Source organism: Mus pahari, chromosome 16 (assembly GCF_900095145.1).
Source record: "Mus pahari chromosome 16, PAHARI_EIJ_v1.1, whole genome shotgun sequence".
Lineage (NCBI taxonomy): Eukaryota > Metazoa > Chordata > Mammalia > Rodentia > Muridae > Mus > Mus pahari.
In genome coordinates, this window is record NC_034605.1 from 32,539,516 (window position 1) to 32,556,929 (window position 17,414).

At 48.2% G+C, this 17,414-nt stretch overlaps 1 protein-coding gene across 1 annotated transcript; it reads right to left on the reverse strand.

The window, feature by feature from the left end:
* Positions 1-429: 429 nt before the first annotated feature.
* Sox4 (SRY-box transcription factor 4) lies at positions 430-2,529 on the reverse strand. Its single transcript, XM_021215341.2, has one exon. It carries the CDS (start codon positions 1,851-1,853, stop codon positions 531-533), a length of 1,323 nt encoding a protein of 440 aa, XP_021071000.1. The 5' UTR covers positions 1,854-2,529; the 3' UTR covers positions 430-530.
* Between the last annotated feature and the right edge of the window lie 14,885 nt (positions 2,530-17,414).

The following is a 17,414-nucleotide window of genomic DNA, read 5'->3' on the forward strand; positions in this document are numbered from 1 at the left end:
TCACCGAGGCGAGGGAGTGGGGGTGGGGGGCAAGATTCCTTCGGTCTTTAGAAGCTTTGCTTGGCTTCTCTTGCTGGGGGTGCAACCAAGTCCGGAAGCTCGTTGGAAGGGGGGGGGGAGTCTCTTCAAGCAAAATTGGGGAGGAAACTCGAAGTAGCTTTTTTAGCCACCACCACCATCAATAACAACAACAACAAAAAAGGTCGCCCCCGTCTACTCTCCGCCTCCTTCGAGTCCCCAGCCCTGAGGGTGGGGGGATGGGAGCGCGGGTCCACTACGCCCCCGCGCTCTTTCTCCAACGGCGGGACGTGGTCCAGGCCAGCTCTATGCACTTTTTCTTCCTTTTCTTTTCCCTTTCTCCTTCCACTCACCATCTATTCTTTTTAACTCATTTTTTCTGTTTCTTTCTTTCCTTTCTTTCTTCTTCTTTTTAACATTTTTTTTGTTTTTTTTTTTTGTTTTTTTGTTTTTTTGTTTTTCTCTCTCCTCTCCTGCCTCTTGGCCTTCCTTCTCCCCGGCCCGCGCTCCCTTCAGTAGGTGAAGACCAGGTTGGAGATGCTGGACTCCAGCCAATCTCCCGAGATCATCTCGCTCACCTCGGGCGTGCAATAGTCCGGGAACTCGAAGTGGGAGCCTGAGCCGGGTTCGAAGTTAAAATCCAGGTCCCGATCGAGCGCCGATGAGGAGCTAAAACTGCCCAGGGACATGCTCTCAAAGTTTGAGCTGGGGTTCAGGTCGAGCAGGTCGTCTTCGAACTCGTCGTCGGACGACGAAGAGCCAGAGGAGGAGGAAGAGGATGAGGAGAGCGAGGAGGACGCGTGCGAGGGCGCGCTGGACGGGGCGGGCGAGGCTGCACGTAGGCTGGCGTAGCCGCGGTGGTCAGCGGGCGATCGGCTGGCGGTGGGCGATGATGCTACGCTGCTGCGGCCGCTCAGACTTCGGCCATCGGGCGAGCATCCCGGGCCTCCATCTTCGTACAGCCCCAGTGGATCGCTGGGGTCGGCGCTCGCTCCCAGGCCCCCGACGGGAGACGCCGAAGCGCCCAGGCTTCCGAACAGGTAGACGCGCTTCACTTTCTTGTCCGCAGGGTGTTTGGCTGGGGTAGCCAGCGCGCTGGACGGCGAGGAGGAGGCGGCTGGGGTGGCCGCGCTGGGAGTCCGCACCTTGTAGACGGCCGTGGGCTCCCCCAGGGGCAGCAGGGCAGCCTGCTCTGGAGAGAACGATGCAGCCGCCTTGCCGCCGCCCGCCGGGACCAGCTTGGCGTGGGGCTTGCCGACCGAGCTGCCCGCCACCTTGGGGCCACAGCTCTTCTTGGGCGCGGGCTTGGAGCTGCCGCCCGCGCCACCCCCCGCGTGGCTGCTTCCCGCGTGGCCGCTGCTGCCCGCGACCTTGTCGCCCTTCTCCCCTGGCTTGGCTGTGGCCGCCGATCCCGCGCCCGCGTTGCCCGACTTCACCTTCTTTCGCGGCCGGTACTTGTAGTCAGGGTAGTCAGCCATGTGCTTGAGGCGCAGCCGCTCCGCCTCCTGGATGAACGGGATCTTGTCGCTGTCCTTGAGCAGCTTCCAGCGTTTGCCCAGCCGCTTGGAGATCTCGGCGTTGTGCATGTCGGGCGACTGCTCCATGATCTTGCGCCGCTCGATCTGCGACCACACCATAAAGGCGTTCATGGGTCGCTTGATGTGGCCACTGGGCGTCTTGCACCAGCTGGGGTCGTCCGCCTTGCCGCCCGTGGACGCGGTGGAGCCAGGCGTCGGGGAGGACGCGATGCCCAGCTCCAGGCCGGCGCCCGAGTCTGAGCTCTCCCCGGCCAGCAGAGCCTCCGTGTTTTCCGCGTTGTTGGTCTGTTGGACCATGGCCCCGGCTTGCCGGGCGCCCACGCGCGCTCACACGCTCGCGGCGCGGTCGCCGGGCCCTGCGGGCTCCCCGGGGCGGAGACCAGGGTCCCCTGAGCGGCGCGCGGGCCAGGGGCGGCCGCCTCCCGCCGCCAACCTAGAGTCCCCGAGGCCCTCCGTCCTCCCTCACCGCTGAAGTGCTCCCGGCGGGCACCGAGGCTGGAGTCGGCCGCGGCAAGGAGTTTCTCCAAACGTTGGTAGCCGGAGTATCTTCCAAACGCAAGTTTCTCGCCGCCTCCGGGGCAAGTCTTTCCCCCACCCCTTTCCCTGAATCAGTCGATTGCAGTTCACGAGAGCTCGCGGTAGCTCAGGAAAGCGACATCGTCTCTAGCGCCTAAGTCCCTTTCCTGCAGTGCAAAGCCAAAGCGACTCTGGCTCCGGGACTCTCTGTGGGCGGAATCGGCGCTGAGGAGTTGGTGCAATTATTTTGTTGCAAGGTAGGAAGCCAAGAAGCTTGCATGCAACAGACCGGCATGAATAAATGTATGTTTCTCCCTCCCTCCTGCAAGAAGGGGAGCTGGTTACCGGCAGAGTTCCCCCACTGCAGACTCTCTAAGAAACAGCGTGCAAGAACTGGAAACCGGGAGGGAGACGGCCCTCTTCCCCTCACTCTGTTTCTCTGGCTGCAGCTTAGAGCAGACCCCAATTCCGCCTCGCGCTTCTTTATCCTTTCGCAGACAGCCAATCAGCCGCTGTAACTAACGCTTCCTCGTGCCAAGCCCCTCCCCCGTCCTTCCCATTGGCTTGGAACCCGATGCAATAATAATCTCCGCGTGCAATGAGAAGCTCCAAATCTGACCTCATTCCAATTTACAGAGCAAACTTTTTAAAAGGGCTAGAAGTACAGCTGAGATTTCTGCTGCCTCTTTCCCCCCCACCCCCGCCTTTTGCTGGGTGCGCGCGCGTTTGCCTGTGTGTGTGTGTGTGTGTGTGTGTGTGTGTGTGTGTGCGCGCGCGCGTGCGTGGGGGGGGCGCGCGCGCGTGCACGCGCGTGTGTGAAGAGGATGTTAATGCATGAAGTTATTAGGGGGAGAGACGGAAATGTATTCTAGCCATTATGTTAGATAACAAGGGGCTTGGAGGGGGGGGGTAAGGGTGAAATACTGTAAATGGAAGCTTTCTGCTTAAAAGCCGAGTGATTATTTTTATTAGTTCTTTTCAGCCCAGGAATAAAGAATCAGCCTTTGGTGCAAAATCTCTTTTCTTAGCTCCTTCTTAGAGGTAGAGATGTAAGTGGGGGGAGCCACAATAATAAATCAATGGATATTGAAAACCATTAAGAAAGTGGTACCTAGACACCTGTCATCACAATTATTTTAACAACTCTAGGTACAGACAGACGTTGGTGTATTGTGTAAATCCCTTCAGGATGCTATCTGTGCTATTTGTGAAAGGCAGGGTTTTTTTTTTCCCCTTTGTCAGTAATTACTTACTCTTTTTGCCAAACAGAGGTTAACTAGTTATTTAATGATTTCAGCTCCCCTATAAATCCTGGGTAGGCCAAACAAGATTTTCTGTGGAACACTAAGGTAGTGGCCCATAATTACCTCAATAAGAGACTTTGTGTGATTTTTGTATAGGGCGATTATGGTGAATACAGGATGGGATTGACTTCACTTTCTAAATGTTTGTTTTCCACAATATCCAAAGGATAGATGGGTTCGTTATCTGCTCTCCTTCCCCCTTAGAGCCCCGCCTCTGTTTCTTACCCATTTTCTCCCGTGTGTGTCTCGTGTGTGTCTCTGCTACTTGAAGCAAATGGGCCTAAAAGACAAAAGCAAAGGGTGGCAAAGGGGAGTGGGCTGCTGGACCTATCTCAAGTCCCTCTCCTGATCTTTCTTTCTGGGTCTCATTGTCCACCTCTTCTGTGCTTTGGGAACCCCGTGAGCTTTATAGAGAGCTTGTGTTAGTGGCCAGTGAGTGTGTGATTATAAACCACTGATGTGTGTCCTGAGCCCTCTGGGTTCTAACATGCATTCTGAGTTCCTTCCTTATGCAAATGCCACTCCTAGTAAGAGCAGCAAGATGTTCAAGAGACTAAGGTGGAAGGTGGTCACTGGTGGTGAAATGTAATCGAAAGCCCATTTGGTGGTCCCCGTTTGTTATCTTAGTACTTGGGAGGTGCCATCAGGAAGGTCAGGAGTTCAAGGTCATCCGCTGATGCTTAAGAATTCCAGGACAGCCCCCAGTTTCCCAAGTCCTTGTCTCAAAGAGCGAACATAGAGAGTATTTAGAATATAGAACAACTTAGTTACACAAACCACCCTTTTCTCAAGATCTGAGCGTTGGGATTCTAGTACAAACTCACCCTTCTTAATACGATGATAAACTGATTTCCCTCGGGCTAGTGACAGAGGAGGCCAACTTAGAGCCAGCTCCTGATTCACAGCACAGTAGTGCTGGGTGGTATATTTTCCATTTACCTTGTCATGCTTTCAGAGACCATAGGCTGGAAGGAGGCCGAGGATGTCAAGAATTAGACATTTACTGGAAAGAATACCCGATGGAGACAACTGACTGGGTCTCTAAGGTCAACCGCAGGCAAGAATGTTTTTGTGGGTAAAAGCAAGTAATATTTTTTTTTTTTGACCATTTGCTACCCATCACAGCCCTTTTTTAATTCCCAGAGGAGGAAATCCTAAAATAGTATGCACTCCCTCAAGAAAAAAGCCTCCACCAAGAAAAGTGTTTTGCAATGCATATATGATTTTTTGTTTTTGTTTTTGTGTTTTTTCTGATGCCCACAGATGTACCTCCTTAAGATGCCATCAAAATGGCATCTGGGTTATCCTAAAAGGTTTATTGTCTACAAAATCAATATTTTTATTATGACAAAAACAAGGAGATGTATTCCTTGTACAGACTATATTCAATAATGTTGGATAATTTGGCAAAGATGAGTGTTGGTGTAATTGGTGGTATTTCCAGTGGTGTAAATCACTCCTCATGATTAATGCACAGATTTAATTTAAAAAGCATATCAAAAAAGTAGTTTCTGCCCTGATTTTTTTTTTTTTTTTGTTAGATGCATTTCAGAAAACCCAACAGATTTTTAAGATGTTCTGTAATAGTATATGCCATCAAAGAACAAAAGGCCTTTAAGGGAAAGGGGATAAACCATTTTAAGTTAATTAATTTTTGTATACAAGTCAACTGCTTGGCACTGTGCATAGATGGAGGACAGAGGACATCTTGTTGGGGCCAGTGCGCTCTTTCCACTCTCCAGGTACTGGGGATTGAACTCAGATCGTCAGGCGTGGCAGAGGGGCCTGTACCTGCTGAGCCAACTCAAGCTGGAAAAGGTCTCCCTCGTCCCCCTGACTATGAAATGCACCCCTTGTGTCTACATTTCTCTTAGACCCGGTAAAATATGTGTTGGTAGCATCCATTGACCTAATTACACCACTGTACCATGTGATCCTGTAGAGTATATACCTGGCTGTTTGGACTTACTGGGGTGTGACTGTTTCTGTTCTTAGAGCATGGAAACATGTGACAAAACATGTGACAAATAGCTTTTGACTAAGGTACATATACACCAGGGTGTATTGGACTTAATACCAAATTATGGTATTAAGATTTCTGGGTCTCATCACCTAATGTCTTAAGCTTTGTAATCAGTTCTCCATCAGTGGCCTCCCCGTTCCCCCCAGATACTAAGCTGTTTGGTGGCCCCTAGTAAGTCAGTGCTCAGTGCTCTTTCCCTCTGCTCCCCTTGTAGTCGTATGAACCGAGAGCCAGGATTGTTTAGCAAACAAGTTCTGCCTTAGAATCATCAACTAATGGCCTTTCTTGGAAATGATAATAGACCTTTCACGTCTTGAACTAAGGCAGATATTTATTTTATTCCATTAAATGCAATCCATTCGACATGAGAGGGTAATATCTGCTAATGCGTTTCTCCTGCCCCTACATACCTGCACGACATAAAACCTCACATCTACAGAAATGGTATGGATGAAGGTTTACCTCAACTTCTTAATGTGTCCCTATAGCACAGAGGGAGGAAAACCTGGATGGAAATTAGTTTCACGAGTCTGGCTTGGCACGATCTTCCAAGAATCGTGCTTTGCTTCTGCTGTAGAAACTGAGTGTGTGAGCCCCTCTGGCGTCGAGCATTCAGTTCAAAGGAAGAGAGGTGGAGGAAGCCTTCTTGTTAATTTTGTTGACTGGAAAGTGCTCTGGGACACTGAATGCCATCAGCCCTGTTTTCAGGTAGGTCCACCCTTCACTGGGGCTGATTTTGCTCCCCTCCCCAGCCCCTTGCTCTACTCCTATTCTTGGTGCTGAGGAAATTGTATTGAAACTGGACTAGGAAAAGGGTGTATTGAAACAGTATTTCTTAGGTTTTGGTTGTGAGCCTTAGCCTTTATCAAAGGCCGAGTTATCTCTCCAGACCAGTGTATTGAATTCTTATTCGAAAAATATTAAGCAGGATAAATGAAAGCTGTCATTTATATTCACTGTTAGACTTCACAGAGATAAGAAAACATGTATTTCTAATAATCTCACCACTTTCTCATCCCTCATAACCAGCAGGCTCAAGTCAGCTCTTTATACCGTTCAACGCCAACACATTTTCCCCTTACTCTTGAGAACAAGCAGAAAACGAGTGTGTCTGCACGGGCCACATAGATACGAAGCATTAACTGGAGCTTCTGCCCTCTTTCCCCAGATAGAGGCCTGGCATACCCTCCAAGATCTGTGGAACTGGTGCGTGCAGACAGCTCCTCCCAATCCGGGAGAGGCAGCCGCCAGGTGGCAGAGCTGAGCCTGCCTGAGCATGCAGCGACGTGGGAAAACGTGGGGGGAAGATCCAACCGTCTCTTCCTGGTCTCCTGAACCAGTGAACCCCCAACACTTCTCAGGGTAGCGGTTTAAAGGACCAGTGGAAAACAAGGTGTGCTGGTGAATTCTGGGCATTCCCCCTCCCCACTCCCCGTAAGACAAAGTTTAGGGTAACCGATTGCTGCCCCCTGTTTGCTCATCGGACCTCCCCAGCCCCCCACCCCCATGGCTGGGGAAGCCGAGACGCCCCTTGCGGAGCTGGTAACCTCACTCGGGAGGTCACGGGTCACCTCCCTCGGGCGGGTAGGAGCGAGAATGCGGTTTCTCCGCCAGCTGCGCGCTCTGCTTCGGCGGCGGCAGAGACACACGGCGCCTGACCATAGGAGTCCCAAAGGCCACCCCTGCTCCTGAAAAGAAATGGTTTCCGTGGCCCGGCACGCCCCGCGGAGCTCAGCAACAGGGGTCCTGCCCAAGCTCGCCTGGGACTCCCGGTGCACCGGCCTCGCCTTGCCTTTCTGTGACTCTTACTGGGAGGAGCTAAATTGCAATCGACTCGGGTGGTGCTTTTCGGAGGAAAGTCTTTCCTACTGTAAACGTGGCTCGGGCGATGCTCGCAGCGGCGTTTCACCACTGCCTTCTGAGGAGGTTCACGGTCAGGCGTGGGCTGGTGACGCTCCCCCACCCCCCATTCCAGCTCCAGGGCCTCCTTTCAAGTGGCAGCTAGAGCAGCCACTCCAGGACGGGGATCTCGCCCAGCCCCTCCTCCTCCTCGCCCCTCCAGCCTGGACCTAGCCGCTGGGGCCCAGTTCCGCCACTGACCGGAACCGACAGCCATTTGGTCCCTGGGTGCACTCGGGTGCCCAGCAGCCCCTCACCCTCTGTGAGCCTCTTCTGGACCAAATAGCGTGCCATCTGTATCGGTCTGGGACTCACGCTTCAGCTCTCACTGTTGACTGCGGGAGGGGCAGTGCACGCACAGCGACAAGGGCTTCTTCCCAGGGGCAGAGCGAAGGAACCAGATAGTTTCCCACCTCCAGGATCTAGCCTGATCAGGAAGGTTGAGGTGTTTGTGTGTCCACAGAGGATATCGAAGGCGCCCCAGAGTGCCAGGAGCCCATGCTGAGGGCGAAGGGGGAGGGTGGATAAACGAAAGGCGGAGCGCACTTTCCTCCTTGCAGCCCCCACCCCGCAAGCGGTACCCGGAATCCGAATAGAGCATCCTCTCCCCACCCCAGCACCCCCAAACCATCACTTAGTGGATTCTTTGTCCTCGAGACCACAGCCACGTAAAAGCAATTACAGTTTGGAGTCCCAGGAGGCAAGCAAATGTTTACGATTATGGGGGAAAAAAACCGCCTAGAGTTTCCCAAATATTAGGGAACGAGGAGAGCCACCCTGAAGGCTAAGAGACGGGCGGGGACCAAGGGCATCCCGCTGGAGAGTGGTCCAGGGAAGCCATGAAGTGTCGGAAAAGAGAAGAGGGAGGGGAGCAAGAGCGAAGGCGCGTGCGCTGCTGCAGAGGGGCGAGCAGGCGAACGGGGTAGCTGCCAAGTGATGGGAGTCAGAGGAGGGGAGGAACGTGCTCGCCACGAGCAGCTGGTCGGGTGGCGGGCTCTGCCTGGCACTAGGGTTCGTTTTTTTTCCCCAGCCTTTCACCTTCGGCTAACCGCGCGTGCGGACAGCACCGAGACACACATTGCGCTGGGGGCGCTCGCGGGCATAGGATGGGTGGGGTGCGGCAAGGACCAAAGAGCCCTGTGCCTCACACAGCGCAGGGCGCGCTGCACACCTGGCACCGGAGACTCACCATCTGTTCAGAGCTGCCTCCTCGGCCCAGGGGTGTGGCCAGGAAAGATAAGAGTACCCGTGGCAGCGAGGACTCCACACCAACTGCCACTTCAACTGCCAATCAACGTTGTGAGTGCCCTACTGTGTGTGTCCCCCCCCCCCTCAGCTTCAGAGCCTTTGGTTGCAGTTCTCAGGAACTGCATCATCTGCTCTGCAAGCTACAAGAAAACCTTGTATATGCTGTAAAATAAATTCATACTGAACTGCCAGCAAAGTAGTTTTTGTAAAGAGACAAATTTGAAGGCAAGAGGAGGGAGGTGTTTGGCCGAGTAACTGGAGATTAGTAGTTTATGATTTTTTTTTTTCCTTAGAGGTCCCTGAAGCACAAGACTCCGTGGGCTGTTTGTCCCACGCAGCCCAAATGAAAACTAATTTCAAGTGGTTCACACAGCTAAATCTCAGCACTTGGTTGAGGCAAGAGGTTGTGGCAACACAAATTGAAGGCCAGCCTGGACTTACAGAAGCAGACTACATTAAGTTAGTTACATAAGTAAGTTGATTTGGCTTGTCAGGACAAATAACTGAAGGCTCATCCTTACAGCACTCAAATTTAACTCATTTTCACAAACATCATCTGAAATATCACTATGTTGTACAAATGTCGAGTCATTTGTCTTTTAAAGACAAGTTCGAATGCAACCCAGGCTGGCTTTAAACTATCTGAGCAGTTAGAATGATGTAGAACTCCAGATTCTTTTACCTCCTGCTCCTAAGAGCTGGGGTTAAAGGCTTGCTTGTGCCCCCATGCATTGTGTAATGTAACCTTAAATGACAGAAAATCTGTGTGTGACATTACCTACTACATATGTATTTTAAAAATCGACATCATTCCCAATGTACCATGTGTTAAAAATCTATATAGTGTATAATACAAACCATACGATTTAAATATGCTTAGTGCTAGGCTTGATGGCTCATACTTATAATCCTAGCCTCTGGGAGGCTGAAGTGTGGCAAGCACTGAGTTGGAGGCCAGCCTGGACTATATAGTGAGTTCAAGGCCAGCCTAAGTTACCTAGCTAGATCCTATCTCAAAGCAAAAAGCCCAGTCAACCAATCCCACAAACCATCAAGACAACTGGGCCATCAAGGTGACTGAGTGCGTAAAATCACCTGCTACAACAAGGCTGATGACTTGAGTTTATTCCCCAGGACCCACATAAGAGAGATAGATGTAGGTACCTAGTGGTCGTGAGCTGGAGAGCTATTTAACCTGTGACGCCAAGCACAGCAGGAAAACCAACAGAGACCCTTTGTGAGAGCTGTCTCCCTAACGATGTCTTCTGACTGTCATGCCTACACCTGTGGCACACAGTGCCAACACATGTGCACGCACACACACAAAGCAAATTTTTTTTAAGTTAAAAAAAAATACACATAGTGAGGTTAGATCTTACTGGGACACCCAAACTGTTCACAGCTTCCAAATTTGTCCCTTCCTATCAGCCAGATGTAAAATTTGCACTATAGTTACCAGGCAAGTGCCAATCAGTGAGAATTCTGCCCATATTTGGGGTTTCCTCATTGGCAGCCAGTATGTCGGGAGTCTTTTTTTTTAATTATTATTATTTTTTTAAGATTTATTTATTTATTATATGTAAGTACACTGTAGCTGTCTTCATACTCTCCAGAAGAGGGAGTCAGATCTTGTTAAGGATGGTTGTGAGCCACCATGTGGTTGCTGGGATTTGAACTCTGGACCTTTGGAAGAGCAGTCGGGTGCTCTTACCCGCTGAGCCATCTCACCAGCCCATGTCGGGAGTCTTGATAATCCAACCTCCTGGCAATGGTAAGACCTTCTCCGCCACTTATTCTGGATTTGGTCACTAACTTCCTTTGACCACTGGCATGTTAGTGAGCTACTATAAGGAATTTTGCTCCTGATTATGGAGGCTGATAATTCCTAAGACACGCTGTCACAGTTAGGGTCTCTTGCTGTGATGAAACATCATGACCGAAAAACAAGTTGGGGAGGAGAGGGTTTATTCAGCTTATACTTCTGCATTGCAGTTTATCATCAGAGGAAGTCAGGACGGGAAGGAACTCAAAGCAGGGCAGGATCCTGGAGGCAGGAGCTGATGCAGAGGCCATGGAGGGGTGCTGCTCACTGGCTTGCTCCTCAATGACTGCTCAGCCTGCTCTCTTATAGAACCCAGAATCCAGGATGGCCCCACCCACAATGGGCTGGGCCCTGTCACATCAATCACTAATTAAGAAAGTGCTTTGCAGCAGGATCTTATGGAGGCATTTTCTCAATTAAGGTTCCCTCCTTTCAGATAATTCTAGTTTGTCTGTCAGGTTGACACAAGATTAGCCAGCACACATGCACTTTGCAGACTTAAGACACAGGAGGACCAATGACATAGTTCTAATCAAAAGCAAGGGAAAAACAACATCCAATCCACAAGACAGTTGGACAAGGGAAGTTAGGTCTTGTAGATATGGGAGAGGATCGATTATTTAATTCTTTTCTGTCTTTTAATCCACTTTAGGGAGGGCAGTCTGTTTTACTCAACCTATAGACTGAAATATTAAACTCAGCCCAACATATGCTCATAGATACTTCTAGAATGTTCCAACAAATATTTGGGTACCTAATGGCCCAGTGAAACGGGCAGAGTTAACCATCACAGTTACCAACAGTCCCATCTTAGAGGCATAGCTGTACTTCAGTACTTAAGGATGGCTTTTGTGTTTTGGCTGATGAAGTAGCTAGCCAGAGAAGGTATGTTAATGGAAAAATGAGAGTGCCCTGGGCCCTTTTTTCTTTTTCATACTGTATATACGAAAATTTAATGTTTATAAAGTTTCTTTCTTTTTATTTATCTATATTCCAGTTATTGTCCTCCCCCACCCCTTCATAAGTTTTACCCCTCAAACAATTTTTTAAATAATTATTTGTTTGTTTATGTATATGAGTACACTGTAGCTGTCTTCACACATACCAGAAGAAGATATTGGATTCCACTGCAAATGGTTGTGAGCCACCATGTGGTTGCTGGGAATTGAACTCAGGACCTCTGGAAAAGCAGTCAGTGCTCTTAATGGCTGAGTCATCTCTCCAGCTCCACCCCTCAAACCCTTAAAACACAAAACTCAAATAATTAAACTTACCCCTTAGAATAAAATATATAATATGTAAGTAAAATATACATTATCCAGGAAAGAATTCTGTTGAGCTATTAAGCATTATGGCTGCTGGTGAAGTGTGAGTGTGAGTATGTGTATTTGTGTGTGTGTGAATGTGTTTGTGTGTTTGTGTGTGTGAATGTGTTTGTGTGAGTGTGTGTGTGGGTTTTTTTTGTGTGTGTGTATATGTGTGTGTGTGTGTGTGTGTGTGTGTGTATAACCAGGCATGAAGCTGATTTTGGGTGTCTAGCTAGCTAGCTTGTACCATGGATCTTCTGTCACTGCCTCCCAAGCCCTGGAATTATGGAATTACAAGTGGTTACCATGCCTGTGTGGTTTTACATGGGTGCTGGGGATTTGAACTGGTCTTCACACTTGTGCACACAGCAAATGCTTTATCCACCTAGTCAACATTCTCTTTTGCTTTTCCTATATGTGCAAGTCGTTTTGAACATTCACATACGGAGTCAGGGAAGAGGGGAGGAGAAATCACTCTTGAGAAAGGATGGTTCGAGCACACAGCTCTCGGTTAAACAGTGTGGTACGATAGATGAGAAGGCTAATATTTGCTACCCTCTTTTAGCATGCTGCTTTAATTTCTCGGAACTGGAAAGTCCCTGATATTAACATACAAGATAATATCACGAAGATTACTTAGAGCTTAAGGTATGTTATAGCTTAACTCAGAATAGGTACAGCTTTCTTTTTCATGTATGTGCCTCAAGGGGAAATAAGGTGGGAGAAAATTACTTCCTAAGGAAATTTCACCACCTGTAATTGAAGGGTGCCCTCCACTCACCTTCCTTTGGAGGGCGATTCATTCCAGTCACGCTGGCCTGTTGTAACTCACAGTCCAAATAGAAGTTTCTAGCTCCTAAAATGTGGAACTTTAAAAATAAAGCAGTATGGTTGGGGATAGTGAAACAGGCCTTTAATCCTAGCACTCAGAGGCAGAGGCAGGTGGATCTCTGTGAGTTCGAGGCCAGCCTGGTCTACATAGCAAGTTCCTAGACAATCAAGACAACATAGAGATACTTTGTCTTAAAAAAACAATCCACCCATCCATCCATCCACACACACACACACACACACACACACACACACACACATACACAAATAAAACAGTAAACCACTGCCAATGTCATGTCTTCGTGTTCATTAGCTGCTCCTGCCTGCATTTGCCTGGACAGGATCGACAGTAGTGAGCTATAGGCCTGTCCTGAGAGAGAAGCAGTGACTCAACTCATTAAAGTACCTTTTTTTCTTAAAAGGTTTTGGTGTGTGTGCATAGATGCAGACACACACACACACACACACACACACACACACACACGTTTAAGTGTTTGTGGGTCTATGTGCATATGTGTATATAGGTAAGAAGACAATTTCAGTCTTGTTCCTTGGGTACTTGCCAACTTAGCCTTTTGAGAGAGGGTTTCTCACTGTCCTTGAGTTTGTCAAGTTGGCTAGAGTGGCTGGCCCTTGAGGCCCAGAGATCTGCCTCCCTAGTAACAGGCTTACAAGCGCGTACCACCACCACCACCACAACCGACTTTTTAATGTAGGTTCTGGGGATCATCTGATGTCCTCATCCTTGTGTGGCAAGGGTTTTACCAACTAAGCTATTTTCGTAGCCCCATTAAAGTTCTTTCTTACTGACTCTTAAGTCTGAATGACTCCCCGCCTTGGCAGTGTCTCAGGCTGGATGATTCTGTAGCTGAGCATGTGGTATGCTTTATTGCTGTGACTGAGTCAGACTGGGGGTGAGCCTAGGGCTGCCTGGATGTTGATAAACACTGGCTGTACCACTGAACTCCAGGTCCTGCTCCTCTTCCTCCTCCCCCTCCTCCTGCTCCTGTTCCTCCTCCTCTTCCTCTTCCTCCTGCTCCTCCTCTCCCCCTCCTCCCCCTTTTACTCCCCCTCCTCCCTCTTTTCCTCCCCCTCCTCCCTCTCTCTCAGCTCTGGGAATTGAACCTAGTGTCTCATGCATATGAAGCATGCACTCTATCACTGAGCTTCACTTGCTTTCTACTGTCCCCTCACCCCGCTGTCCCCAGAAATGATGTTTATCATGAGTGTTCATAGCCCATTGGTCATAATTAGATTCATGGTCTGACCCAAAAGGCTTAGAGATATGGCTTGCCCTTCAATTTCAGGAGAGAAGAAAAGTGTGTATAAGTAAATATAAGACAGTTGTTCCATAGTACCTAAATAACCAATAAACGACACCTATACATTTATTTTTAAGTAAATACCTTGGTCCTTTCAGCTGCAACATTAAAGTCAATTTCTGTCAGTAATTTTTTTTTTAACTTGACTATATTAGATTGTTGGTTGTAAATCACTACAAGTGCAAACCCTTCTGGATATGAGTATAATGTTCTCATAGCAGAAAGCTATAAGTAGAAGACAGATATTACCAAAGTCACTGACTTCTCTTTCAGGCCTACAAGGGGGGAAAAATGGTGAAATCCTGTACTGTATGTAATCCAGCACATCCCATTTCCAAGCCGAAGGCACAGAGATAGGCCATTGTTTTTTCCCTTTTCTTTAAGCAGTGGCTCTCAAACTTCCTGATGCTATAACCCTTTAATACAGTTCCACACGTCGTGGTGACTCCCAACCATAAAATTATTTTCATTGCTAGTTCATAACTGTAATTTGTTAGTGTTATGAATTGTAATGTAAATATCTATTTTTCTGATGGTCTTAGGCAACACCTGTGACAGGGTCAGTAGACAAGGGACATGCCCTGAAAGATTCCCCCAAGGAACTGTTAGCTATAGGAGAGGCCACCCCAGGCTGAGGACAGTTATTTAAGGTGAGAAACCATGGATCAGATCATCTTGTAAGAACCAGGCTGTTTTTCCCTTGAGCTAAGACAGTAATTAACACATTGACTAACAGATTAACAATATATCAGCTGAGACAATGATGGGCAGGGCCACACCTTGACCTCTCCTCACCTTCTGAGGCTGCACCCTGGAGAAGGTAATCCTTCAGGAAGCCAACTGACCTCCTCAAGCCATACCTGTGATAGGACTTCCTCTGGCCATCTTGCAGAACCAGAACAAGACAATGATCAACTAGACCTCACCTTATCCGAGACAAGAACTCTGTTGAGATTGCTGATCATTGTCCTGCCAGGTGCATGTGCCGAATCTGGGCAAGCTTTCATAGAGAGCAGGCAACCTTAACATGTGGAAAATGAAGAAAATTCGTGTGGGTTGGTGTTGCCAAATGGCAGTCTACAAGATCACCAGATGAGCAATGCTTTCCCCTACAGGACATTTGGGAATTGCCTAGTGCAATACAGAAAGGTACTAGGTGTGGTCAGGAGACTTCGAACAGAGCAAGTTATGCTAGTGTAAGGGACATATAAACAAACCCTTCCCAAGGCCCTTGTTAGCTAATCTCTCCTCCCTGACCCCCTCTCTCACATACACATACAGCTCTTTTTTTTTTTTTTTAAAGATTTATTTATTATCTGTAAGTATACTGTAGCTGTCTTCAGACACACCAGAAGAGGACGTAAGATCTTGTTACAGATGGTTATGAGCCACCATGTGGTTGCTGGGATTTGAACTCCAGACCTTCCAAAGAGCAGTCGGGTGCTCTTACCCACTGAGCCATCTCACCAGCCCACACATACAGCTCTTTCTCTTTCAAAATATTTTCAATAATTTTTGAGCCTGGATGATGGGGGAAACTAAAGAATAAGTGTCCGACTCTGAATGAAGGGCAGCACTTTGAGGGTGGAAGAAGAAAAGCCAAAGACTTCCTGAACTCTTCATCAACAGAACAGAAATGGATGGGGCTGAAGTACAGAGGGCCCAGGGTTCAGTTCCCAGCACCTATGAGGTGGCTTACAACTGTTTAGACTCCCTGACACTTTCTATAGGCTTTGGAGGACACGGGGCACTCGAGGGGTGAACATATGATCTGTTCAGGAAGAATACTTACATACCTAAAATAATAATAAGCCTTTAAAAATACAGGAAGAGGCTAGAGATGTAGTTCAGTAGTAGAACACTTGGCTAGCATGAAAGAGAGCCTGGGTTTGATTTCTTAGCTGCGTGTGATGACGCACGCTTTTTTTTGTTGTTGTTGTTTTTGTTCTTTTTTTTTTTTTTTTTCCAAGACAGGGTTTCTCTGTATAGTCCTGGCTGTTCTGGAACTCACTCTGTAGACCAGGCTGGCTTCGAACTCAGAAATTCACCTGCCTCTGCCTCCCAAGTGCTGGGATTAAAGGCGTGTGCCACCACGCCCAGCCCTGGATTTGATTTCGTACACTGCAAAAAGATAAAGCAGAAGAAGCCATGCCCAAGATGGGAGTCTGGAGTAGAGGGCTAGAAGGCAGAAGAAAATCTTAACTTCCAAGCATTTTGGAATACCTGTTAATGTGGGTAATACTGCAGATATGCAGCCCCTTTCAAACGTTTGTCTTATGTCAGTTTCAGTAAGTTTCAAAAGACAAGCATGTCACAGAATATGTCACTAGTAACAGTAAGGTCAACTGAAAAAAATCACCAATGAAAAGGTTACTTGAATATCCTCTGGAATATCCTAAAATGGTTGAAAACCAAGCAACATACTTCTAAGGCACTCACCCTTCAGTGTGAACTCACACTTGCACCTCGGCTGCAGTTGAAGTAAATTAAAGCCTATGAAAGGAAAAGGCAGAGCAATTACAAAGATAAGGGCAGAAATCAATGAAGCAGGGAGCAGATGTGCTACAGAGAATGAGAAGTTACTTCTTAGAAGTGATTCATACTCCTAGCAAGACTAATTCAAAGAAAGAAGCCACACACATGAGCAATAACCAAAGTGCATATCCAAAAAGATTATACAGATACAAAAAAACAAAAACAAAACAAAACCAACCAACCAACCAAAATCACCCCTGAGAAAACGGGGAGCTGGGGGAATAGCACAGTCAGGAAAGCACTTGTGGAATAATTACGAGGACCCGAGTTTCATCCGTAGAGCTCATATATGAAAACCCATGCCTGGTGGTGTATGCATGTAATTCTAGTACTGGGGAGATGGAGACAGACAGATGACAGGAGACAGACAGGGCTTTGCTGGCTGGCCAGTATAATCTACTTGGCAAGTCCCAGGCTGGCGGGAGACTCCCAGAAAAATAAGGTGGGTGGTGACTGAGGAACAACACCCAAGGCTAACTTGTTTTCATTAACCAGCATGCACTAGTGTAATCATACATGCATATACAATGCGCGCGCGCACACACACACACACACACACACACACACACACTCACTCTCAAACACTTAACACATGCACATATGTACACACCCATGCACATGAATCCACACACCCACAATGAGAGAAGTATAAGAAGTTGCTGTCTATCGATAAACTAACAACTTGATAAATATTTCTGCATATTAAATTAATGACATTTATTATATGAAAGCCTTCCCACTGCAGACCAGCTAGGGAAGCAGGTAGGCTAAGTGCTTCTCCAAATCCAGTCCCCCAGTCTCACTCCCAGCTCTGCTGCAGACATTTGCTGAAGTCTCCCCTCCCCCTTCTCCCCATCTCCAGTAGACCATACAGACCTTCACCTCCTAACCTCCCTCCCTCCCGATACTCATTGTTTTATCCCTACCCCCAACATGAGCAAACAATCCCTGGGAACCTGCAGCCCACTCTAGGCAGGGAAGCAGCTAGGATAACTGCAGATCTTCAATCACTCTTTCTTCTGCTCCCCCAAATCCAATCCCCAGTCTCATG